This window comes from Ornithodoros turicata, chromosome 3 (assembly GCF_037126465.1).
Source record: "Ornithodoros turicata isolate Travis chromosome 3, ASM3712646v1, whole genome shotgun sequence".
Classification (NCBI taxonomy): domain Eukaryota; kingdom Metazoa; phylum Arthropoda; class Arachnida; order Ixodida; family Argasidae; genus Ornithodoros; species Ornithodoros turicata.
Window position 1 is genome coordinate 71,311,071 of NC_088203.1, and position 27,661 is coordinate 71,338,731.

The 27,661-nt window shown below is 46.1% G+C and overlaps 1 protein-coding gene across 2 annotated transcripts in view; it reads left to right on the forward strand.

The window, feature by feature from the left end:
• LOC135387292 (uncharacterized) overlaps positions 1-27,661 on the forward strand; it is a 143,044-nt gene that overhangs the window by 2,436 nt on the left and 112,947 nt on the right. For both annotated transcript variants that reach the window (XM_064616559.1, XM_064616558.1), the window contains exon 2: positions 5,555-5,605. In XM_064616559.1, coding sequence (XP_064472629.1) covers positions 5,582-5,605 — 24 coding nt within the window. In that variant the 5' untranslated portion in view covers positions 5,555-5,581. The remainder of the gene's footprint in view (positions 1-5,554; positions 5,606-27,661) is intronic.

A 27,661-nucleotide genomic window follows, 5' to 3' on the forward strand; every position in this document is an offset into this window, starting at 1 on the left:
TCAGTTTATCTATTCTTTCTGCCTCGATAATCTCACGAGCGGTCTTGTTGACAGATGTTGCTAGCACTTTGCTCCGTCGAAGTGCAGCGAATGGAAAGGAGCTTCGGTACCTTCCGAAGAGAATTTCTCACTCTAATTTGTTTTCCTTTCTTTTTTTGCTGTTGTTGATCTTTTATATTTTTCCTCTTCCTTTTTATTGAGCCCGGTTCATTGTCCGTTGGGGAAAAACGAACAGCTAGACACCATAGCGGCAGTTTATCAAGACAAATGGACAGTAATCAGTGAAACAGAATGTACTCGTCTCTGACAAAAACAAATAGGGTACAGTAAAAAGGAATCTAGAGGTTGTCGCTGATGTGCTATCACACTGTCCTAAAATTGTCCTTAAAGATGGCCTGTGGACATTCTGATTATACTATGGGGACGCGGTATAGTGCTAAACTGACACATTGATGACAATTTGAGAATCAGATTTGACCCTCCTGAGCCCAAAGGATGACAATGTGTTCTTGGGGTGGTAGCGATAAAATATACCGACGAACCCGTGCCCAGGCGTTCTTAGTCAAGCTTAAGGACTGGATGCCGATCGCTCGCGTTAGAAATAAAAAATGGTTCCATATGTGTCTCATTTCCTGCGTGATCTAGGATGCCTACATCAGCGGTGTTCCGTCTTAGGGTGGTGTCAATCTTTGACAGACCACATGATGCCGCCGGCCACCTTGGTCCCCATTCCCTAGACGGCGTGGTATTGCGAGCATACTCTCTTACTCTTAGAAACCAACTAACTTCACCGTATACCACGCTCTCAGTCAACCACAATCTCGTTATCTGCCCTGATTTGTTAAAACAAGAGGTGTACGCCTTTTTTTTTGGTGACACTTATGCCGCACATAACCAAAAACAAAATACACGCTTCCCATTTTCGACAAATAGGAGAAGGCAATGATGGTTGGCTAGCAGCGTGCCATGCGGTGAATTTCATCTCGGCAATACCCTTGACGATTCTGACAAAGCAGGGGACCAACATGGCGGCCGCCTGAGGGACATCGGCTGGAGGTATCACCGCACTGAAGTCGGATGTATGTAGGCTCCCTTGCCGTTATCGCTTTGTTATCACCGTTCCTCCAAATTCCGTTTGGTGCGTTCTCTAGGATCACATTCTACACTCTTAAAAATGAACTTCACTGCATAGCACATTCCTAGCCAACTATCATCCTGATTTGTTGAGAACGGGAGGCGTGCGCATTTTCGTGACACTTATTCAGAATTGTCCAAAACTGCGTACGCCCCGAGCTTTCCACGGATCAGAAATGATGAGGTATCGGTCTGTACAACAGTTGGCCTTAAAGGGACTATGAAATTTCCCGAACCCTCATAGTTTTTTTCTTTTTTGCTGGAAACTATTCTTGCCGTCGAGAAACTAATATGCCAGAATTTTTCCGGGTGAAATCGCTCCATTCTGTGAGAAGCGCGCGCTTGAAGTGTCTCTTCTGCGTTCCTCCTCTCCCGCGCTAATTCTCCTGCTGATCGGATAGTTGTACGGGCTCTTTTTTTGGCCCCCGTTACGTCACCGGCATCGCGTAATGCAGAGTTAGCGGCGTTGCGTTGGCGCCTGCTCGTCCCCAAGAACACACGCGGTCCTCAGGATGTCTCCACAGAGTCATCGTGTCTTCGGCCTTCGCGGTTATCCAACGTCCTGAGGATAACACTCTCGGACTGTCCGTGAAGAGTCATTCAGGTACGTCCTGTACCCGTCCCTGTGGGTAGCCTGCCAAGTTATAGCGGCGTTGCCTTGGCGCCTGCTCGTCCCCAAGAACACACGCGGTCCTCAGGATGTCTCCACAGTGTCATCGTGTCTTCGTCCTTCGCGGTTATCCCCATAACGTCCTGAGGATAACACTCTCGGACTGTCCGTGAAGAGTCATTCAGGTACGTCCTGTGCCCGTCCCTGTGGGTAGCCTGCGGGACGAGAAATACTACTTTTAGTTTAACTGCTCAGACTCCATAAACACATTTGTTTTTTGGGACGATCCTGGGACCTGACTGACTTCTTTCTGAAATAAAGGGTGGTCCACCGTAAAATTCTCTGGCTCCAAAAAGGATGACTGTCTATGATACCTGGAGCATTTCTCGTGGAAAGGAGGAGCCGCAATTCTGTCGCACAGCTCTTGACTTTCTGGGAGGACCAGTTGATGACTTCCTGAGGATGTCATTCAGTCATTCAGGATGTCAGTCTCGGGGTTTTACATTATGCATCATATTCACCAGCTCGCTTGCTTCCTAGCCATTTTTTCATTATCTTAACTTATTCAGGTATAAACAAGAAAATGGCCCCGCCAATATCATATATATATAGGATAACCTGATATGATTGTGCATATGATAAGGTAAACTGAAATCAAATCACAAAATTAAAAAAAAGACTTGTGAACAGCCTGAATGTGAGGCAAGATAATGCTTTCCATCCCGGCGATCCGATTGCTTCCTGGCATCAAAAGCTGTCCGTCTCGTCACTGAAAAACATTGACACTAGATGCTCCGCGGATATTGACGTGAATTGGGGCAACCAACCATCCAACATTGTCTCGGTATGTCGGCGAAACCCACAGGATGCGACTGCGACAGACTGCGACCACCGCGCGGAAGCTGGCGTCATGGACCAGATGACCGCAATCAGGGTTGCCAGATGCCAAACTTGTCTCCCGCCAAAACTGATTCATAAAATAGCCCAAACATAGCAAACGCACGACGACACATAAAAGAAAAAAATAGCCCAAATAGCCAAAAACGTTTTCGTTTCCCTGCTCACAAAACCGGGAAAATATACAGCATGCAAATTACACATGGGTTATGTATGAGAAGCGCATATGCACAAACTCATATTATGGACACATTAGTTCGCTTGTAAACTTGTTCAGGAAGATGTCGGATGGCATGAAGTCTTTACAGTCCATTTGTCCGAAGGGCGAATTTCATGTGAGGAATGTTCATTGAATGGTCACTTGAAGAATGTACGTTAGCGTAAGGGGGTGCATTTTGCAATATACACCTAAATCACTCTCGTATGACACCTCTTCGAGGCTGATCCCCTCATAGGTGGGTGTGTTGAGGGTGTGCTAAGAGTGTTTTGCCTTATTGTAAAACGCGTGTACACTGAGTCTTTCCTTCATACCAAAACCAGTAGGAAGCACAAACGTTGTCTTGATGGTGAGCTTATACTCCAAGCAATTCCTCATTTTGGTGTTTTTGTGTATATAAACAAGTTAAACTTGCTATCGAATTTGCAGACGCTCGCAAGACAGGCACTGCATATAGTTATGCCATTACTTAGGGGTGTTGATTTACACAAAAAACGAATCAGATAGGGTATCTTCCAATTACCAGTGTAGACCCACAAGCCGCACACCCGCTAAGTTGACGTTACACCCTTTCAGGAGGTAATGTGGGTGTACCAACTCACACTCTTTCAGGTGTAAAAGTTAAAGTGTCGTGAAAAACACTATGAGAGTTAGGTGTATTTCATTACACCTACACACTTTAGGGTGTGTAGATGTAATGAAATACACCTACCTGTCATGGTGTTTCACAGCACTTTAGGGGTGTGAGTTATGGTACGCACACCTTAAACCCAAAAGGGTGTAGGAAGTTTTGCGTGACGAGGGGTGACAATCATAGTGTGGTCATGTGTTGTCGTCCGTGCGCATGTGGCGTGAAACCCTCAAATAGCCCAAAAGTAGCCAAATAGCCAAGGTGAAAAACACCCCGCCAACTGTCACAAAAAGTAGCCCAATTTGGCGTCTTATAGCCCAATCTGGCAACCTTGGAACGCATATGCATGATCCTACGGGTCGTGCTCCTGGCGGGACCATGACACGTCACGATGACGTGTCGCGCGCCCGATCGTAGTTCGCGTCAAGTTAGGGCCGGGTCCCATAGCTTTATGCGAGCAGCAGCAGCAAAGCAGCAGCGGTGCGGCAGCAGAAACACGGCAACATGGCAGCAGAGCAGCTTTCTGCTGCCGCTGCTCTTCTGTTGGAGGCGTCCCATAGCTTCGTTTTGAATTAGCGGCAGCAGCGGCTTAGGAAACACAAAGCGTGTTGGCAACTGTGGCATTGTTTACATTTCGCACATTCCGAAGGCGTACGCAGCGGCTAAGCCTTTTAGTGCACACACCTAGGAACGCAATCCTAGGTGAAAGGCGTTTGTGTGAGAGATATATTGTGGATTTGGAGCTCATAAGTGAACTTTGAGATGAGTGTGGTGGTGGTCTGAGCCTCGTATTACTTGATTGACTCTTCGTTGATGTGTAGTCAGTTTCATGAAATTCAACGTAGGTTCGTCCTCCTGCTGTGCAGAACCGTCCTTGCTGTGTTGTGTGGAGATTCTTCTACGGGATTTTGTCGTATAAATATTGCCTCGTTACTATAGTATTCGATATTTTGACTTACGGTGACTGTCAAATGCGTACGTTGCTATTAGTGAAATAAAATTGTCTAACGAAAACAAAGGCCCCGTCTGCTAGTATTCACTGCTTTCTGCCTGTTTTCACAAGGAATGGGTTCATTATCTATCTCTGTCGAACCTTTTTTTGTTGTCTGAACGTTGTCTATCTCCATCTAACCCTTTCCAAGGGTCAGTTTCATTTACAACCACCTAGCAAGGTCTTGGAATACCGACCACAAGAAATTTGTTCGGTTTGGTTTTCACACGGCATGGACGTGAAAGTAATTTGCTTGTACGTTATCAGGTCACGGGTTTTGAAGTACTTTCCAGAAAACAAGCGAACATGTAGCTACAACTAGTACACAACATATGTATCACGTAGGTTCGGTCGAACACTTTATTGAACTTTATGAACTGAATTATGTCCTGAATGCGCACTTCACGCAGTCCCGATGATTGAACACTCGCTCCAAACTAATGGCAATCACAAGCGTATCCAGATCTTCAGAATCAAATCACGGAACAAAAGGAAACAAACCTTCTGCCGTCACTCACCGCCCTGCTAACCCTAAACACCGTCGAACGAAAACAATACCAACCAGCCTCCTGATTGGCTTTCGAGACCGGCTGCTCAGGCTGCAGAGCAACAGGGCAGCACAGCAACCAAAAATTCGGATACGAGAGCAGCAGGGAATTTCTGCAGCTCGGCAGCTCTGCTGCTCTCGCCCAGTGCTATGGGACCCCTCGTGTCGCTGCAGCTCTGCTGCTCCGCTGCTGTTACTCTGCCGCTGCTGCTCAAATCGAGGCTATGGGACCCCGCCTTTACTCACGGTGCACGGTGTCTTCGCGCGGCAGCTCGACACGGCGTGGCGCCAGCTGTACTCCCTTCGCGGCTCCGTTTAAATTCGCTCCCGAGAAAACTCCTCGCATGACGAAGGTAAAAGTTTGGTTCTAGACTCGGAAAAGTGTTTTCTTTCTGATGAAAACGAGAAAAATATCATTTTATAATCGTGCTGTCTGGTTTGGTTTTGTGTTCGTTGATCCGGGTGTCAAATGCACCTCCGGATTGTGCCACATCGGATCAAATGATAAGGTTACTTGTATTTTACAGACTCTCGTGACCACTCCACGTTGTTGAATGATGACCTCAAATCCCGACCAGGTGAGTTGCCTCACAACAATATTGTCGACGGAAGACTTATACGAGTAGTTCCACGATACTGTTGTGAAGTATCGATTTATTCAAAATCGCAAGCATCGGACGGTTCCAAAGTCTTTTATGTACCACATGTATCCAAAGCTGTCGTAGGTTATCCAGGTGGGAAAGGGAGACGTGTACACGCGCGCTTTGGAGAAAATCAACCCTACAGTGCTAACAAGAGTGCTAACAAGCACCCTGCTGTTGGGCAAAGTTTGATGGTCTGGTATCCTCTAGGGGTTCCTATCACATCATTGCAATCTTCTTTCGACATTATCCCCACTCCACTCACCAACTACAGGTGTTAGATGAGGCGATAAGATATAATTAGAGTTGTGCTTCCAAGTATAGTCCTACGCGGGTCAGAATTATCTAACCTGCGCTTTGTCAATTCTACCTTTTCCTGAAGGAAAGCACTCGAAAATTCGCAGTGTAACTACATTGGTAAAGTAGTGCCGACGAAATTCTCACATTTTATTTTTATTTTCTGCGATGACAATGCCACGCCTTTTCTATTGATGCGAAATTCACTGTTGCGCGTGAAAAGAAGGCGAGTTCCGCAACACTTGAAGTCACAGGAAATATTACTTAATGATTTCTTTAAACTGTGTAACATTCCACTGCGTAACAGAAACAAAAAAGACAACAAAAAAAAAAACGAAACACTGAACACCGACGCTGAGTGCTTGTCACATTGTACAATGTGCATTGTGCAATGGTACACACGGCCTGAGAAAGCACAGAGCATCGAGGGTAGTGTCATTCACTTCGGAGTGAACTTTTGTGAAAATACTGGCTGCCAAGGCCGTTCAGCTTCTGCGCTAGAAGAAATGACACTCAGATATATCTGTACCTATCACGTAGCAGCAGTCCTCTGCCTCCGCCAGTCATAAAAAGTGCTATTTCCTTACTTAGTGGTGAGTCTCTGCCTGCAGGTGTTTGACTTTTCAGTCATATTCGCTGTCACGAAAATCCCGGGGTTTTCCGGAAGAAATGTCGGGACGTAAAAAATTGTCCGGGATCCCGGGATATCCCGATTGGCAACCCTAGATATAATGCGACAGTGACATCAGGTAGAGAATTCAAGGAACCCGTAAAAGAATGTTTTGGATGATGGGTGATTCAGGACTAGAGTGGTTGATATTTCCATCAGCGTGCTCTTCTGGGCTTCGTACCTATACAGGAGCAGGCCAGTTCGTCAACGAGTCATCCAACTTGTCATTACATACAACGATGGTATGACGAAAACGACACAACCCGCATGCATCGGATTGTGCGCCCTTGACGAGAAGCCCCAGTTCGACAAACATACCGACAAAGCAGTGAGAAGAAACGAAGAGCTTCGTAAAGATCTTTATCCACTGGTAACATAGTAGCTTTTGTTTCAGGTTCCCGCCAGTCCCCCAGGCAGTATGAAACGTAAAATGTGCACATGCATGTGACATGGATGAGACTCCTGCAGATGATGGCTGCCACCATTGGATTAGCATCATCCGATAGCTTTACATGATCTTTCACATGATATAAAGTGGCTGGGTTCAAGCGCATATTTTGTCCGCCTAGTATCGCAAAACCACGAGTGGTACGCGAACATTTTGCACGTTCTTAATTATTTCTGAAACTGGGAGAGATCTGAATTATGCCCGTACTTTGCGCTGCTGGTAAGGTACCTGTAACGTTGCGAGCGCTACCGTGTAACGACGGACCCTCAAGCAAGACGCTCACACTTGGTGTTCGTTTCCAGGAAGGATGTGTAGAGTCCCCTTAACCTCCCCTCCTTCCGTTTATTTTTTCCCATGACACATCGTCTTCGTCACATCGTTTTATTGAGACGCAGGGCTACCTTACCGTGGAGCGATTTTTCCACACAAAGGCGCTCCTGGTATGTGTACGAGCGCGTTTTGCTTTGCGTAGTCTTTGCTTGGTAATTTATTGCCCAGATGTTGCATTGTGCACTTATTTTGCACTTATGGTACGTATGTTTATTTTTTCCTTTGGAGATGCAGGGCATGACTTTCGTGGGCGCCTTGAACTTGCTATTACGCACTTTCATGCAGAAAGTTACAATACCTGAGAATACAAATTTGTTACCGCGTGGTTGCAGCAGTCTCTTAGATTGGGCGCATTAAGTGATAGTTCCGAAGCTGTGCACGCTATCTTTAATGAGTTTTATGCCCCGTAGCGTTATTTTTGAATTTTTGAGGAGTACTACAAAGCCCGTAAGACCGCTGTGAGGACAGTATGTTGCTGCTCCCAAGTATCCAGACAACACGGTGATATCCAGTGGACATCCACTGGATATCAAAGGCATGCACTCCTAGAGTATTGTTGAAGAGCAGGCGTTCAGGAGTCTTTTGAACTGCGTTGTTCCCGAATATGTTGTGCCGGCACGTACGATCCATTGTGCCTGAAATGTTTGAGAAAGCTAAACAGCGCGTTGAGTGCGAACTGCGTTCTATCTTTGAAGAATCTCCATGCAGCTATGCCACTGGCTGGATAGATGGCTGGACCTCAAGAGGAGGAGACAGTTATGTTTCCCTAACGCTTCATGTACTACGAGAAGACTTCACGCTGCGGAATTTCGTGATAGCGTGCCGACACATGAAGGATGAGCACTCGTCATCGAAGAATGGCACATTCCCGTGTCTCTTCCTGGCTACGTTGTCACAGACAAAGCGCGCAATTCCGTTGCCGCTGTCGCCCGTACGAAGTGGACGAGCGTAGCACGCTTTGCGTACATGTTACAATTTTGTGTGCATGATGCGAAGAACAGTACACCTGGGTTTCAGGACATTTGGTCAAAGGCAAGGGCAATTGTTGGGTACTATAAGTTCCTAAGTTCCCATCTATACTTCCTGCACTCTTTCACAGCTGCTGCAAGTGGATTTTCCGTTTCATTTCTGGGTACATCCAAAAATGCATATTTGAGGTGCATGCTCTGTTTAAGATTCCCAAAATATCCATTCGGGCCATACAACCCAAAATATGAAGTGGGTGCAAAGAAGGATTGCCTACATTTCTGCCATTTTGGTTTTTTGAGAAAAGTACTAATTAAACAGTCGATGAGTTTTAACAAATTATGTAAACTACACTCATGCAAGTTTCATGGAAAAGTTCTCTACCAGGCCGTACCACCCATCTGCAAAAACCATGTGCATGATTCTCTGACACTAAGAAAGTAACAATACAATACAAAGTAAAAAGCAACGCCCAAGTCAAATTAACTGTGATTACACTGAGGGAAGGTAAACCGGGTGGGAAAACTTTATTACAATTAAGATGAACAAGGCTTTCGTGAAGAGCCTACACTTCATCAGGTCAAAAAGTAGCCGTACAACAGGACGTATAAATATATACCAGTAGAAAGGGAGGGAGAAAGGGAAATAGAAAAGCAAAAACACAATTAATCTGGGACGCTTATCTAGCTGAGGGAGTTGAAAAAAACAATAAGTAAAATAAGTAAAAAGCGAAGCAGACTGGACAAGACCAAAAACCACATGGGTTAAACATATACGCTGGCCCGTTACAGTTGTTCAACTTTTCATTAAGCTTCAAGTGGGTCGTCCTTCCGTTATCCAAGAAGTGTGGATGTTGGGGGTGCATGTGTTTGCAGACCGGGGGGGGGGGGGGGTTGGCAGCGCGGCCGGCTGGGGACTGCGGAGCGACCTGCGGAGGAGTCCTCCCCGAAACTCCCGGTTACAGGGAGCATCGGAAGGGTCGCCTTGCGTTTTGGGGCTGTTCGCGCTGTGAACTTTCCCCCTGTTGTGTGCCTGTGACACATGACCCTGGGCTGTAGTTTTTAGGCTTGTCCGGTCTGCTTCGCTTTTTACTTATTTTACTTATTGTTTTTTCAACTCCCTCAGCTAGATAAGTGTCTTCGATTGTGTTTTTGCTTTGCTATTTCCCTTTCTCCCTCCCTTTCTACTGCTATATATACGTCCTGTTGTACTGTTACTCTTTAACCTGATGAAGTGCAGGCTCTGCACGAAAGCCTTGGTCATGTTAATTGTAATAAAGTGTTCCTACCCGTTTTACCTTCCCTCGGTGTAATCATTAAGAAACTGTAACACTAAAAAAAAGAACTAAAAAAAAAAAAGAAATCACCTTGTATATCACAGCTGTCGCCAAGCCTACTTGTCTGCAGAAGCTGTTCCTTGGCGTGTCGCAGCCAAGATCTTATATGGGCTTCTATCTCACTGTCGGTGTCGTTCTTGAGGAGCCGACTTGACCTGATGCAACCTGAGAAGTAAATGTAGAAAAGAGTAAGCAATGCAGCAGTTACGAGAAATAAAAGAGATTACTCTTATGCCTAGCTCTCTCTCACACGGTTATGCCCAATGCAACGATATGTTGCAAATACCTCGAGCAGCATTGAGGCAGGGTTGCCGCACATTATCTTTTTTTTTACGTTCACAAAAAGAAGCGTAGATATACATGCCATTATTTGGAAAGAGACAAGGGTTAGATTGTATGAGTCAACATTATTCAGTCATTATTCACACTGACGACAAGGACAGCACAATTACATGCTCTTTCTAACAGTATGCTGTTAAAGATTGTGAATCATAAAGCTAAGGCGGTATGAGGGAGCAAACCGGGATCACCCTCGAGAAATTCACCGACTTCACGGATCGATTTCTCGAAAACCCCACACTTTATTTTCTCGATATACGTATACGTATATGCATACGTAAATGCATACGCCTTGCCATGCCATGACAGTAGGATCGGCAGCTGGACAAGCGTGGAGAAAGATGTTTAATCGAGTCAGAGGATTGCACACTTTTGTGAAACAAAGAACCAAATATGGTAATAAAGCTAATAGATCCCATGAATAGGTAACAAGAATAAGGCCTAGACACACAACAAATGAGCGAACTGCCCACCACAGCAACAATCACGAAGGGCACAGTGGGACCCAAGCTAACCAAAGTTGCAATGAACCTGCTAATACCCGCAATGAACCCCGAAGCATGCATGGGGGCGATGCATTTTGTTACCGTGACGAACGCCAATCCCCAAAAAACGCATATCTTGGCCACACGAGTAACGTCTCTGCAAGCATGCAGCCCAGAGAACGCGTATCCCCTCCTCCCACTGCCCACCAACTGCTGCGGCTCAGAATGGCAAAGAGCACTCAAACTACTGCTTTCCAATATCAGTGCAACATATTTATTTCCTGAACACAAATAGCCTTGTACACACCATGTACTACAAACGAGAGTACATAAACACACTGTGGAAAAACTTGTGAAACACAGTTGCAAGGTGCAAGTTTCTACTAATTCTCATTTCACAACCTTCTGTCATCTCTTTCGGAATATAAAATAGTAAAAGGGTGTGCTGAACACAAAGCAGAGAAATGTTTGTATACTGGGTGTCACAGCTAATGTCAACGGCAGTTTTAAAACAGGCAAAGTGGTCTATGCGACCAGCAGCTGTTGAACCTTTTCAACAGCATGATCCGCCTACCCGTTTTCCCCTGAATGCTGCTAATAAGCTAGGGATGAGAAAACAAACTTTCCCTAAAACGAGAAGGCTTAGACTGCATTGAGAAACACTTGCCCCCATGTCTTAGCCAAAGTACACATTTTCTTTTTCTTTCTTGAAGAAAAGTGCACCCCGTTACAACCTAGAAACCCACAGAAAAGGTGGACGTCTTTTCAAACTACGCGTGAACACTATTCTATCCAAATGCACAAAGCTCAATTACATTACAATGCACAATTACATTAAATGTTAGTGTTTAATGTTTAATGTTAGTGTGAATCTTTAGTGGTTAATGGACGAATGTTACATACCATGATTTCTGTGCTGCAACGCTCCTCCAACTTCTTCACTGTAGCGTTCATGTGTAACTGTACAGCAATGTTCATATTTATCATTCACATATTTTTACTGTAAAAAATAAGGAATACTTTTTGGCATACTTAAATAGTTGCCGTAAATACTTTGTAACTTAAGCGTATCAATACAAACACAGTATTCAAGTACTCAGATACATTTTAAAATTAATGAATTAATATGAATGAATTAATGAATGAATTAATATACTGGACCAAAACCACACAAAGAATCATTTTACTCTTACACACATACTGACCAGCATGAGCTTTTGCTAAGCCAACATTTTTTGTCATGATTCGTGAGACTATTTGACAGAGCTGAGAAATTAGCTGTCAAAACTAGGGCACCATATAGAGGTTCCAGGTACCCGTATGGTACTGTAAACGTATTTTTATTCGCGATGTATTAATTTTTGCGAATGCATTATTCGCGAGTACTTAATTTAGCGACTTCAGGGCTGTTTCCTTTCGTGGGATAAACGTCAAGCTTTGTTCGCGAGTACAATTTTTCGCGAAAATTAATACATTGCGAATAAAAATACGTTTACAGTGTCTCCCGCACTCTTGCTCTGTAGACATTTGCACAGTAATCACTTGAAACAATGCCTCAAGCATATTTTGTTTCCAAGCGTTTAAGTATGACTGAACCAACTACGCCTGGCAAATGTTTTGTGTTCTACATTGTGTCCAGTGTGACCTTATAATAATTACAGTTCCTAACAGTCTTGCCACGTACACTTGACTGCTGTCTTTATTGTATTTACCAGCTTTTACATAGTATTTAGAAAAATGAACTCTATTTAAACATGGTTATAAATACAATTTCTCAAATATCTTATTTAAATACAGAAATAAGGTCAGGTATTTATAGTTTAAACAGCATTTTAAATGAATTATGTTTTGTTGTATTTTAAATGCAATGTACTTGAATACTGCTCATCCCTGCACCAGACGTATGCCGGCTGGTTCACCTGTTCTCATTTATTGATTCATTCATTTATATGCACCGGCCTCGGTGGCTCAGTCGGAAGCGTGATCGCCTTCTGATCCCGAGATCGCGGGTTCGAACCCGGCCGAGGACGCCAGCAACTTGGTGGCAGGGTACAAGTTGCTTAGACACGCCGTCTTCCGCGAGGGACGTTAAATACGGGGTGCCGTGTGATGAGCTTTCATCGCACATTAAAGAACCCTCAGGTGGGCAAAAGCAATCCACAGACCGACCGCTGTGGCGTCGCTCATGATCTCAGTTGTCTCGCGACGTAAAGCCCCAATTATTAATATTAATATTTATATGCATTCACCTATTCATATATGTCTCATTTGTGAGATTGTCAAACAAGCACTGCTGAACTCAAATTCCACTTGATTGCAGCAACTGATTCCACTGAGATCTACTGGCAACAGAGATCCGTCGACATATCAGAAGGCACCCTGAATAAACTCCAGCCATGGAGTTGCAGATACTTAACCTCTTAAACAAGCACATTTGCACCCACCCAGCTTTGCAAATAGAATGCTTCTAGTGTGCGACATGCTCAATCATTCAAAGAACGAATCTAGTTTCAGTAAGGTTATGGTTGGTACCTTTTCTTACTATTTGTAAGCATTATGTTATGTATATCCCCTCACGAAGGAGACTTTCTGTAGTGGCAACAGAATGCATGATGATGCTGAGGGATGAAAAGTGCTTTGTTCAGCTCTCTGGGCAGGTGCAAGTTTTCCAGCATGCTTTGAGCAAGCACATACTGTGCTAGTCAACATTTATCTTCCTCTCTTACCATAAGAAGCTGCATTAACACCAGGAAGGCACCGTGCGCTGTGTCCCTTGTTCTGCGTATGCCTTGCGAAGTTACCAATCACTTCAACAAACTAAAACATTTTAACTCCTCAGACCACTATTTTGGCAGTGTCGAAATTGACATAGACAATGGAACTCTGTAATACTGCAACGCCACACACAATGCAGAAAACATCATGAAATGCTGTACGTACATACAGCACAACACTGACATAATCAGAGAGATGTGAAAACATAGGTAAAAATTTTTTAACAACTTAATACTGCTTCATGGCTGTACCAAACAATACGAAACCTGGAGGTGGTGGTGGTGGTGGTAGCACTGTTTTATCAACCCTGTCAGAGTCACTGCTGCTAATTAGCCTACAAGGTTTCTTACGGAGACGTCGTGAGTCTGCATCAAATTGCAGGTCTGATGTTTGTTCAGCAGTAGGCAGTTTTCTTCGTGCTTCGTTATCTGAACCTAACAGAAACAGAATGCTGCTATCACACAGAAACTTCTTTAGAAAGTGACAAAATGCGATATGCTACAGCTAAATGGCAACAGAGATTGGAACAGCTGCAGAATTTTACAATAAAAGTTCATGTGGCTGCTGCCGGAGATGTTGTCTCACGTTCCATGAAATGAAATCCGTATAACACCGCTGAAACACCGTAGAAATCCGCTGGTGAACATGTGGTTGCAGTGAAAACTGCTTATTTCTAAGAAAAAGCCACACTGCAGCACAAAACGAACATTTTTGCCTGTGACGTAGTATACCCTTGAGTATTTTTCCGGAGGAGGGAGAATTTAATCAATGCTGCAGCTTCCATAAAAAGAGGCATACTGTATAGACATCCTATAGAGCATCAGAGCTCACACTCGAGCCGCAGGACAATATGCTCTGACGAATTTTCCGGTTTCACCATCCGCATGTCCTAAGCTTATTCCGTCGAAGCTAAGTGCATGCACGAAGTCGTGGATGATACCCTCCGCTTGCTTCTCCCGTTCTCTTCGACGAACGAGCGTGTCCATCATGGTGGGCTGCAGACGCTGCTCGCGTTCGGCTGTTTTTAGCTTGATGTGCCGTTTCGATGCAACATGTTCCCAAAAGCGATCATACGGGTTTTTGTCTGGGTCTGGCGACAACTCAACTGCGGAGTACTTGCAGCACAGTAGCGTTGCTGACTCCGGTGGAGACGAAGTTGGAGTTGCGTCGCTGACACGGCACTTTTTTACGGCGCCCCATTAGGTTGCCCGCAAAAACTAATACACACCGAAAAGTTAAACCTTCGATTCCCGGCAGCGTCTCGTCCCAACAACATTCGTACTGCTCGCTGCTCACGCATGCACATCGCGTGACATTCCAAGGGCGCAAGCAAGCTGATCCAATTGGCAGAGCTTTCGTTTTTCTTTTTTTCGTTTTATAACATTTGAAACACCAGCGTCATCTATTGACATTCCGTCGAAATATCTGCGCTGGAATGGGAGACACATTGAATACCTCGTCTTCACCTTGTCGAAGTACGGTTTTACAGGTATTTATCGGGTTTAACCCAAACTGCCCAAACTTCCATTCGGGGTGCAAATTCGGGGAAATATCGGGTCAAACCCGAAAACCTCAGGCTCTATCTATAAGGCAAGGAGGTACTTACAGAAACCTTCTATTACAATGCATGGTACTTTCCTCCAGCTTTCCAGAGGTGCTTGACCTCTCACAATCATGGTGTGTAGCTTGTTGCAATTTTTCTCTGGCGGCCACCAACACTAGCCACGGCCACGTCATTTTCTTCATCCGGAAATTTAACAATGAGGAAGGCTTCTTCATCTGCATGAAATGTTTGCGTATAAACACAACAAAGATTTGAGGCACACAAAACAAACCTTAAAAATGCCAAATGTTTATACAAACTTAGGCACTCACATCTTTCTCCATCAATGGTAGTAATGACGACGAGATACAAGCTTACTGGCACATGAGTGACCACGGCCATCATGCGCCATCAATGGCACAGTGCATGTAGAAGTGGGAAGACTGCCTACTCTCCTTCAAATGGCAGCAACATGCATTTTGACTACGCGACCACCAGTGACCAGACACAAATGTCCGAGGGCTCTGATGCCAGGAAGATTTTTAATGAAGATGAAGGACAGGGAAACGAGTACATGTCTCGCGTCCGCAGGAACTTTCTTCCGATGATGCAGGGCTTCTTTGTTGTGGGGGTAAAAAAAAAGCAATATTGTGTACTACGACCACCGTGCCATCTAGCAACGTGCAGCAGTTGTCACCGCAGGTAGTCCTCAAGATGCACTTTTCGCCTAGAGCAACCGTTTTGTGTTCAGGTCCTCCACACCCCAGTGGCAATGTTCCGGCAGTATGTTGAAGACTCGATGCGGTTTTGTCTCTTTCTGCTTTCACATGTGGGACGGGTGGTCTTTCTCTCTTTCAAAACACGCGTGAATAACTGTTCAAGCGGCCGCTCTGGCTTTCTGATGCACTGCTTCACCTTCTGCGTTGAATTTTCGAATGGGAAAGCGCTCCAACTGTCTACAGGGCCATGAGTGTCAACATCATCCGCTAATCAAAATGTAATGTGTTTTTTTTAAATTCCGTGTTAGCGCCTGTGTTAGCAACTGTGGCTATGAGCGGCATACAGACGTGGACAGATGGAGAGAGGACAGCAGGAAGGAGTGGGGGACAGAGGAGTTAGTATGCGTCCTGGGCCGACTTCAGGGGGAACTGTGCCGACATTCGTCTGGAAAGTCTTCGGAAAACCCAGGGAAAACGTAGACAGCACAGCCGCGCTGACAGGATTCGAACCCGTGTCACCTCCCAGTCTCGGCGTGGAAAGCGATCACCCTAACCACTATGCCACGGGAGCTTTTTTTTTCCCTTTTTTTTTATTAAAATCTTCAAATGTCTATATACAAAACATTGTTGACGCCTTCACTTCGGCGCCCACGATTAAAAAACACCCGAAGACCTGTGACACTCGTTCAGTTTACTCTTACGTTGTGTTGAGGGCTATCCGAAGGGCGTCAGCGATCTCCGATCATCGCCACGAACTTTTTCAGCTCTCTTGGTAGAGTGGCCTTCAGTCTATTCCTTGTGTTCTGCACCTTGGTTTGTAGGTCAGTGTCTCTTCCGCAGCGCTCCTTTACGACGCTGACGCACCAGTCGAGCTTTGCTGCGAGCACGACGAGAGGAATTTGAGGAGGTACTCTTCCATTCACAACATCCGTCCTGTGTATCCACAAAGCATGCAGTCCTCGAATAACTAAAATATCCCAAGCGTAAGCATCCTCCCCTGTCATATCGAGGAAGGTGATGCGGGTCCAGGTGAGCTCGCCAGAGATGCCAAGAACCATGGTGAGGTGGCCCCAAAATTGCACTGCTGCCCTGCAGCCTAAGAAGACATGAAACAAATCTTCATCTTCCTCGAAGCATATGCCACAGCGGCTTCCCCATGGCACAAAGAAGCCTTTACGGAGCAGCCAAGTTTTCACCGGCAAAGTTTGAGTATGAAGCAAGGTGAAAAACTTCAGAGTGCTCGTTGGCACTGGTAGCTTCCTTATTTTCCTTAGGGCCCTGTCCTGTTCGTGTCCGGGATACGCTGTTCGGTAGAGAGGAGCAGGAAAGATATCGCTTATCAGGTCCCAGTACAGTTTACGTCGTCGTACTAAAGCCAGGTAATCCCACGAATATCTGCTGCTCAGGAAGTCTACAGCTTCTGCTATTCCTTTGTAGAAGATGATTTTCTTTCGCAACGGGACACCTGCACTCGATACATTGTATCTGTGCAGAAAAGGAGAGCCCAGTACCTGTAGAGCCCACTCAAGAATCGGTTGTTTCCGCTGACGGAAGTACATGAAGCGGTAAACTAGTTTTCACCGCTACATTCACCAGTCCGAATCCACCACTTTGTACACAGTGAAAAAGATTAGTTCTCCGCATCCTTTCGAAGGCGGACCCCCATACGAATGTCGCAAAAATTCTATGCACACGGTGTGCGCTCGCAGCAGGGCACGGTGTAGCCTGGGCTCGATAAAAGAAAATTGGATACACCGACGTGTTGCAAATGAAGGACTTGGTTAGGAAAGATACATTCCTGCCTTCCCACTGCAGAAGCGGGGCCCGTAGATGCTGAATGTGAGGATTCCACTGCTCGATCAGGGGTGCCGTCGAAGCAAAAGCAATACCGAGGTATTTTGAGATAGTCTGATCCCACTTGATTCCGGCAAACCACTCAGGGGTTACATCCCAGTGCCCTAGCCAACACCCCGACGTCTTCTCCTTGTTGAGGCTGGCTCCGGAGACATTGCTGAAGTTAGTGACGTGTTCAAGTACCATTGGCACGTGCTCTCTCTCTGAAAACACGACCGCTACGTCGTCTGCATAGGCCAAAACATTCAGGTTTCCTACCGGTGTTTGGAGTCCCTTCAGACGTACGTCCGCTAGCAGGCACCTGCAGAGTGGCTCCAAGTATAAGGCGAACAGTATCGGGGACAAGGGGCAGCCTTGCCGCACAGATCGCTTCACAGGAATTGGTGCGCTTGGATTCCCATTTATTAGTAGCGTTGTCGTAATGTCTCTATAGCATACTTTGATCCATGTATTCATGTAATTTCCGATTTCACACCACTCCAACAGAGCGAACAAGAAGTCATGTCTCACTCTGTCGAACGCACGCCGGAGATCAAGCTGAAGCACGCCCAAAGGTTTGTCCAGCGCACCTGCTGCTTCCACCACTGTCCACTATGCCACTGGAGCTGGTGATGATGAAAATGTAGACACAAAGTATCGCAGCAGTTCCTTGGCATATCCCAAGTGCTCCTTGTAATGTGTAGCACTTGCGAGTATCGTGAGTGCACAATATAGCACCATGAAATTTTTTGCGCATGACGCTTGGAATCGACGAGTGGAGCACTACTGGTCCAGTATAAAGTAGCGCTAAATTCAGTCGCTTTCCACGCGTCGAGCTCCATAAAGCTCGTCGGCTTCCTCGAAAATTCAGCACCAATATGTTGCCGAAGGGACGCATGGTTTTGGACACCTCCATGCACGTTTTTGAGCTTTGCCTACATGCTGTTCTTGGACCAGTAAACCAGAGTTGGAGCAGCTTCCGTACAACGCCTAGGCAAACGAGATGCATAAAATCAAGAGGAACTGCACTGATAATATCGATGGGAGGTTGAGTCAAAATAGTTTCTCCAGTGTGATGTTCTTTGCCTGTATTAGTCCTTCCATCAGATGGCAAAACAGGGTAACAAACTCTTCCGTTCTTGTAGTCCCCTTTCACAGTACACTTAGTGCAGCTGTAGAAGCGGCCGTGACTTTTAACGGACCAGATAAATGCTCTTGCTGGGGCATCACACACAGTTGCTCAAACTTTAACCTGAACTAGCTTGTGCTGTATTTCGATGCCGGTAGTGAGAACATATTTCCGTTCTTTTACAAACTGCTCAAGAAAAACATTTGCAGATTGTGGTTTTGACTTTCCACAAAATAATCCAACATGGATGGGTTCTCCAACACTACAGTTGACTACTCTGCAAAGTAGGGGCCAGAATTGGTACGAGAGTATCTGGAAGGCACGACACACCCTGCAGCGAATGTTGCAAGCCCGATGCGAGTCCAAGATGGCAGTACTTTCCGTAGCCCAGTTCGACAACTTTTGCACTGTTCCTAGGCGCCCGTAGTAGTGTTCTTGCAGAGCCCGGCAGGGATTCCTGACAAGGGTGTGTTCGCAGAATTTTTAACAAAGATGTTAAAACATCATGTGGAATGCGATGTGTGACACTCCACTTCCGCAGCCTGTTGCAGAAGCTCTGTGTGTCCCCTTGCTCGGCGTCTTCTGAAAGATGGTGAGGAACAGCTGTTGGAATACTCTGCGATGTTGCTTGCACTGTATGGATGTTTCTGCTGTCTGAAATAGGAGAGGCTTGTGCACACGTCTCAATCTGCTCATCTGTCAGGCACTCTTGCGTGCTGGTCTCTGCACACTCGTTCTCCATTAAATGCTGAGCTGAACCCTGTGAGGTCGAGGGCTGGTCCTCTACACTTGACCTGACGAAGCATGTTGGGGGTGCTCATATTTTCTGAATGCTTCTCGACACCTCTCCACGTGCCGAAGAAATGTCTTCCGTGTATCCTTCGGCATATTACCAGAAACAAAATTTCCAGATAAGTCTGAGATTGAACTGCACCTTCCCATTCACTATGCCAAACCAAACTTTCCTAATTTGGTACTAATCGAACCCAAAATGTATAATTACAACGTCAGCTCTGCTATAGATATGCAGAATATAATGCAAATGTATAAAAACTGGCAAGTTTCACGAGGAGGAATGAACCAGCAAAGGAGCAGTAAAAGTGATGTGAGTGCAGAATGCAGTGCTGAACACGCTTCCTTCACAAACACAGGTATTGTATTGTTCCATACTTGCCCATTCCCGATGTCACGACTCCAGGATATCAAACAAGTGACCACAACAACGCAGTGCACGAGGAAGATCATGTGCACTTCATTGTTAATTCCCCCATCACTCGAAAATGAATAACCGCTTGAGAACTAGACGTCCAGCTCGAGACAAATCTTACAAAACCGGTTACCTTTTCAGCAAATATTTTGTGGCACCTTTCCGGAATCGGTGAATCGGTGAACCAGAATCCGGTTTCGGAATCGGGTGAGTCCACTGTTTCGAAGGGGTGGACGGATGCGCTATTAGCGACACACAGTGTCGCTTATGCGTGCCTGGGAAGTACAAGTTACCGCTGTGTGTCGCTAACAGCGCACCCTTCCACCCCTCCAAAACAGTGAACTCACTCGCTTCCGGCAGCCGCTAGGGTGTCGCACCGGAGAACGAGTACGTCGCTCGCGTGTTCCGTAAACTTTTGTCCCAACCTGTACATTGACTGAAACACAACGAGCACAACGCATTGAAAAACATCCAGAGGTCAGATAAATTCACATTCCGCAAAAAATGCACCACAACGCTCCTTGTACATACTAGGAAGGGAGTTGCCTCAGGACAGAAGCCGCCGATATTTCGAACAGGGACTGTTCTTCTTCTGAACGGAACAGAACAGAAGAACAGTCTGTGTTCGAAATATCGGCGGCTTCTGTCCTGAGGCAACTCCCTCCCTACATCTCTACCGGTTCGCTGGACTTCTACCCATCCTTGTATACATACCAGTAGGTAGTACCTACGTACACGCGCTATTTAGGCTTAGGGTTAGCTACTCCCAGTTTTCATTCAAGTTTTTTTCTCACTCACCCATCACGGCACCAATGTCCGTAGACTCGTTGCACAACTCACAAGCTTCGCCTACGCGTATGTTAATCCAATGTCTAAAGGACACCACGCGACACGACAAACAAAGCAGCAGCAAAGAGAACAGCGTGGACATTGTCGGATTGGATTGCCTTGGCTTCGAGATAAAATCCACCAGATGGAAGGGCACCCCTGGTGGGCTTCTTGGGAACGAGAATCAAGCTTAAAATGTGTGGTAGACGAGAGCGAGTGGGTTCTGGTGAGGCATTTTCGTACGGCGCCCCCAAATCCAACAACCACACAGACCGCACTCATGGTGAACGCAAATTCGCCTGTTCGCCGTGTTTCAAAAAAAGAAAAAGAGAAAACCTACATCCGTGGCAGTCAAGGCTGTATTTCTCGTGTGTGTGTCTTTTTTTTTTTCCTTATTATGGGGCAGTTGGGGGTATCCCGTTATCCAGCAGGGTCATTCCACGCCAAATGATCCAAAGGTCCTGCTCGACCCCCCGCACTTCTGAATCAAAAAATTATCGTAGATACCCTATGGTATTAATAGACATTTCCCAAAGTTTTACCTGGGAATATTGAGCCCCTGTGATTTTACGCGGGGTCAAAGTTTTCGGTAATCACGGAAACCATAGTATCCGTGTAATAATCGGGCGGGTGCATCGCTCGCGTTACACGCATAATTATGGTGCTGAAACAGACGTCTGAGTTCGGAAAATGTGCTGAAGCAGAAAGTTTTGGGAAATTTCAACTTTTAGTGCCCTAAAACTCCCCGGCTATCGGCGCTTTTTCTTGCGACTTTGCGTTTTTTTTAATATACTTTACATGACAGCTGGAATTCTTGAAAAGTTTGTGGTCGTTCACGAGGACCCATTCTACAAGCCTGCTGGTTTTCAAAGCCGTCACTGCAGTAGTTTTTGCCACAGTACAGCTTAAACCTCGCAATTTTCGCAAAGTTTGACGTATTTACGGCCAATTTTGAAAATGAAGCGGTCGTCATAGAACAGTCATTTGGTATACATTTGGTAGAGGAAACCCTCAGCCAAAATATCTAAAAAAACTAAAGAGGTACTTTTTGATAAGCGCGAGAATATTTTTTTTTTAACTGAACGTTCTACGCAGAGGCGCACGCACTCTCCGGTGGAGGGAGAGCGTTGGTGAGCATCGCGGGCCAGGCGCGCTGCAACGCGACAGCTCAGATACGCCACTGCTTGTCGCACGATGCCAAAAACAATAATTTTGACTTGTGGGCACCGGTCTAGTGCATGCACAACCTACTGCCAATGTCGCGACAGGTAAGGAAGCTGTCTCCACCAGTATAGCAACGCGAGTGGATACTTTGCATTACAAACCCGACCGAAACGTATAGCCACGTAAAAGAACTTTTACTTACACCTTCCTCTTATCGTTCTCATACGAGTTGTACAAAAACAAAACGTCTGTAACACAAAGAATCGTTGTGCTCAGCACACTAGCACAGTGAAGGAGCTCAAGATTATGTCCAGTAGTTGATGCAGTAGAAGGCGGCTCCGCGCTTCTAGCAGGTTTTTGAACACCCGGAATACCCGATGCTGTTGGGAATGGATGTTGTCTTCATGGTGATTTCAGTGCGGCTAACGGGTTCGAAGCAGAGATGCCTCCTTGTTTCAGGCACGGCCCTTGCGCTGTCGTAGCGGTTCTTCAACGCCCCTTGCTGCCGCATTACCTGCTCCTCCAGCACCCAGATCGATGTAATTGCGTCGAGATTTGCCTTTGCCCAGCTGTACAGATCCACGGATCTCAGTATGTGACCTTCTAAGGGCCTCTGAATGCTGGCTTTAGCAGCAAGCCTCTTCAGAGTCCCAGCTCCATCGCACGGCCCTTTCCCACGCGAGGTCGCATAGAAGTGCCATGGTGCACTTATGCTGAAATCCCAGTAGTGGTGACAGAAGTTGATGATACATTTTTTCTTTTTGTATTGCGAACCTGCGCCGTCCGTGAAGTAGTGAAGTTTATTGACATGGGGATAGTCTGCTCTTATTCTGCGTGTGAGCTCTGTCTGAAAGGTAGAGACCACGGCATTGTCGTGCCGTATGCAATCTGATATCACAACGAATGTACGGTGACGCAAGTTCATATCACCAGGGAACCGGTTGTAAAATACAGTCGAATGAATGGTGGCCTGTCCTTGATCCCAATAGAAAGATTGCGGAGTGTACTGTACGATAAAGCAGTAGTTTTCGGCAAAATCTATTAGGATGACACCTTCTCCAGGAGGGAGCGAATCTAGATTCCGAAGGAACTCTGATTGTTGCTTTGCCGCGCAGTGATGGTATTTCAGTGACTTCAATTTATGCGTCTAGTGATAGACAAAGTCGTCCCTACAGGGACTTTTCTGTCAGCCACAGAGCATTAAAGCGTATTACACGTATATGTTCACGTGTCGTTGGGATTTGCATCCCAGAGAGGAGATCTGTATCTCCTCTAGAACCTCTATCTCCAAAAAGCTCCCATCTCACTATATCTTTGCCTTTTACAAGCGCAATAAACTGGCGGCATATGCAAAGCTGACTAACGTGTACTGCCTGTGCCATGCTGCCACTTGCACCGCAGGCTACTGTCTCCAAAACCAGGCAACTGTCAGTGGAGGACCAGGATAACAACCCTTTTCACTGATACATTTTCAACTTTGTAGACTACGTATATGATGCGCGCAACTCTGGGACGTCATCTTGCGTTCCTTGCGCATACTGGAGTACTGAGCAGGACCATTTATTTTTGTTGCAGACGTTTTGCTCTTGTACAACACGTATGAAAATGATAAGAGGAAGGTGTGTGTAAAAGTTCTTTCATGAGGCGATATGTTTCGGCCGGGTTTGTAATGCAAAGTATCGACTCGCGTTGCTATACTGGTGAAGGCAGTTTCCTTACCTGTCGCACATTGGCAGTAGGTTGTGCATGCACTAGACCGGTGCCCACGAGTCAAAATTATCGTTTTTGGCATCGTGCGACAAGCAGCGGCGTATCTGAGCTGTCGCGTTGCAGCGCGCCAGGCCCGCCATGCTCACCAACGCTCTCCCTCCACCGGAGAGTGCGTGCGCCTCCGCGTAGTATGTTCAGGGAAAATAATTTTCTCGCGCTTATCAAAAAGTACCTGTTTAGTTTTTTTATATGTTTTGGCTGAGGGTTTCGTTTACGTAATGCATACCAAATGACTGTTCTATGACGACCGCTTCCTTTTCAAAATTGGCCGTAAAAACGTCAAACTTTGCGAAAATCGCCAGGTTTAAGGTGTGCCATGGCAAAAACTACTGTATTGACGGCTTTGAGAACCAGCTGGCATGTAGAATGGGTCCTCGTGAACGGCCACAAGGTTGTCAAGGATTCCAGCTGTTACGTAAAGTATATTTAAAAACTCGCAAATTCGCAAGAAAAAGTGCCGATAGCCGGGGCGTTTTATGATATTTCCCAAAAATTTGTCCTTCAACACATTTTTCGAACCCAGTCGTCTGTTTCAGCACCATAATTATGCGCATAATGCGAGCGATGCACCCGCCGGATTATTTCAAGTATACTATGGTTTTCGTGCTTACCGAAAACTTTGACCCCGCGTAAAATGACAGGGACTCAATATGCACCAGAAAAACTTGGGGAAATGTCTATTAATAGCTTAGGGTATCCACGGTAATTTTTTGGTCAAGAAGTGTGGGGGTCGAGCAGGACCTTTGGATCATTTGGCGTGGAATGACCCAGCAGTGGCGTAGGCAGAAAATTAAATATTTCGCGGAGAAGGGGAGGGGGGGGGGGGTTCCGTGGGTGTTCACATGTTTGAGGAGGGTTTCTGAATCGTTTCCTTCTCCCGCACTCTGGTGGCACGACTTTGGAGACTCTTGAGCGCACCAAACTACTCCCTGGGTGTGCTAATATACCCTGAAAAAGAAACAAAAATTTGGTTAACGCGCTTGGAGCACGGTCGCCGACCTTAAGAGTACTCGCAGCTCAATTTTATTTCGGTAAGGTATGTATACAATACATCGTAATCTGCGGAGATTTCAAACTTGATGCAATCAAACCTTTAGGCGAAAGAAAACTGGAAACTGTACCGCAAGCGATACTGCCCCGACGACATTGTTATCGGCCGCGCCGTTCAAACCTTATTTTGAATATTTTGAAATCCAAATTCCATACTGAAGCACTGTAATCTAGGTGGCGAAATATGTATACCATTATTTTATTGTTATTTCTTTTTCATTTCTTTTATCATTTGTATAGAAAAGTTGCAAATGGGGTTTTCCAAAGAGAGACCCAATTTTGCAACACATTTACCCTGCCACAAGCTAGCTACATGCATAATACGGCTCCGCTGGTTTGGCTGGGCACCAACCTGTTCAGATATTTCATGCCAGACAGTTTCTGTTCACAGGAGGTATAGAGTCACAGTGGATCCCTTCTAGTGCTGGACTGGATGCGGAAAGCTTGGATGTTATATTTAGTTTTCGACACGATGTTACCTCACGAAGTAACTGTACATGATCTATAAAACGACTTTGTGACGTCACAGGGTGGATACACGTATTTCCGATACACACGTTTCCGCCAGGAATCAGGCACAGTGACAAATTTCCCATCTAAATCCTAAACGGGACATGCACTGGACGTTCCGAATGTCGTCCCTCTGAGATATCCATGGGACATCCTCACAAAGTTTCACCGGGATATTTCCTTCTCCCGGATGTTATGGGATCGTGGGGATATCCGGAGGATTTTGTGTGTTGTCTGGGACGTTCGCCCTCCATGAGCTGTGTCAGTGCCACCGTGGAAATCAAAATTTCCGACAGAACAACGCACAACTAAAATCCCTCGTTTCCGGTAGCCGTAGGTACCTCAAACCCTCGGAGTGGTCCTCAGTAATCCTTTTTGCATCCATGCGCTTCAACCCAGTCAGTTTATATCATGTGAAAGGTCATGTCTAAAGCTATCGGATGATGTTAATCCAATGCCATCCATCACCTGCAGTGGTCCCGCAATGGGCACATTTTACGTTTTTCGAAACTTCCACAACGTTCTTTTACCAATGAAAAGGATATGATTTTCACACTGCCTGAGGGACTGGCGGCAACCTGAAACAAAGGCGACGATGTTACCAGTGCCTAAAGATCTTTACGAAGCGCTTCGTTTCTTCTCACTGATTTGTCGGTATGTTCGTCGGACTGGGCTCTTCGTCAAGGGCGCACAGGCAACTCATGTACTGTCCCACGGTTTGAATGAGCCTGGCGGAACTGGGAGACCATTGGGTAAACGTAAAGTGATGCTCTGGGGACACTGTGGGTTCGAGTCCTACTGCTGGCTAACCTTTTCAGTGACTTTCATCATACATCGTTAACTACAACAAGCTCACGCAGTGTGGTCATTGATTTCCCAGTCAGCGGGAGACCTGTATCAAAGAAGAGGTTGAAGGTCGCGTGCTTGTGGATGGGGCGCGCAAGGCCACAGCCGCGTGGACCCTGCCTGACAAAAAAAAAATCGCTGCGCGTCTCTTAGGTAAAAATAAGATTGTCTCACTTCGCGTCCAAAGTAGGGACATCACGCCACCTTTTCAAAAGGAAATCGAAAATGGCATTTTTGAGAAAATTGAGATACAACATTGGCAATTTTCGCCTACCATGTGCGATTCTCAAGCTAATAACACAAACCACTGGGCTGAGAAAAATAAACTCTCTACAGTACGAAAGTTCTTTCAAAGTCCTATCGAATGGCACTAAGCTCGATGTTCTCAGATGTTCTGTCATGACGCAAATTGGTAACAAAGTTTGGCCGTTTTGAACGTTTACGACAATTTTGGCATTTTTTAACCGAAAATCTGTGGCCTCAGAGTTCTGTGGGTGGCTGTCGACAGTGTCTGTAGAGCAGCCTATAATCATAAAATTCCTCCAGTTCCTAGGTATAAAATCAGCGGTGGTAGACCCCGTCAAAGTCGGTTCAGAAGAAAGCGCGCTCAAGCATCCTCAGAATTTCCTCCTCTCCCACGCGGAAACTACTCCACGCACGAGCGTCGCACGTTGTGCGATTTGCTTCGTTTGAGCTATTTTTTCTGGCCGAATTAAAAAATACGACTTTCACCCGTTGTTCGATTTAAAATGAAACTACCCCCTCCCCATTATGGGTGACGTCGCCAGGTACTTACTTCGCCGGGAGCTGGTTACTGCGGGCCTCTCGAAGTTCAGCGACCGTCCGGAAGACTATAGGTCGTGGAAATCGGCATTTCGTAACACTACTAAAACCTTGGAATATCAGCCACAGAAGAGATGGATCTCCTGGTGAAGTGGCTGTGAAGCGAATCGTCCATGTGCGCTAGAAGCTGTGCACATCGGACACCCGGTCATGGGACTTCAGGCGATCTGGGAACGGTTAGAAGGGCCTACGGCAACCCAGAGGCAATCGAAAACGCGCTAATGGACAGGCTTGAAAGGTTTCCCAGGATACTAGGCAGTGACCGAGAGAAACTGAGGGAGCTGGGAGCTTTACTCCAAAAACTCGAGTCAGCAAAGGCAGATCCACGCTTGCCTGGGTTCTCTACCTAGACACGTCACGTGGGGTCAACCCTATTGCAGCGAAACTTCCTCTACATTTGCAAGAAAAATGGATCGCTCTAGGATCGAAATACAAGCGGGAACACCGTGCGTCTTTCCCACCGTTCTCTGTCTTCTCAGACTTCGTCCGAACCGCAGCGAAGACAAAGAATGATCCAAGTTTCATAATCGGGCCCTCAAGGGATAACACAGGCAAGAAGACGACGTCCTCGTCGACAACGCCTCTAAGAAATCGTCTGTAACGGTGCACAGGATCACGATTACCGCTCAGGAAGACAGCTCAACAAGTCAAGTAGAAAGAACTCTGAAGAACCCGGAAGGAATGTGCCCCTTGCATAAGAAGCCACATAAGCTTAGCCGGTGTAGGGCACTATGTCAGAAACCTCGCGCCGGGCGAAAGCGCTTGCTGTCAAAGTTCGGTGCATGCTTTAAATGCTGTGCGATGACGCACAACGCGAAGAGCTGCGACTCAACGATACATTGCACAGAGTGCAACAGCGGCCACCACATTACGGCACTTCATCCTGAGAGCGTTCCCTCGCAAGC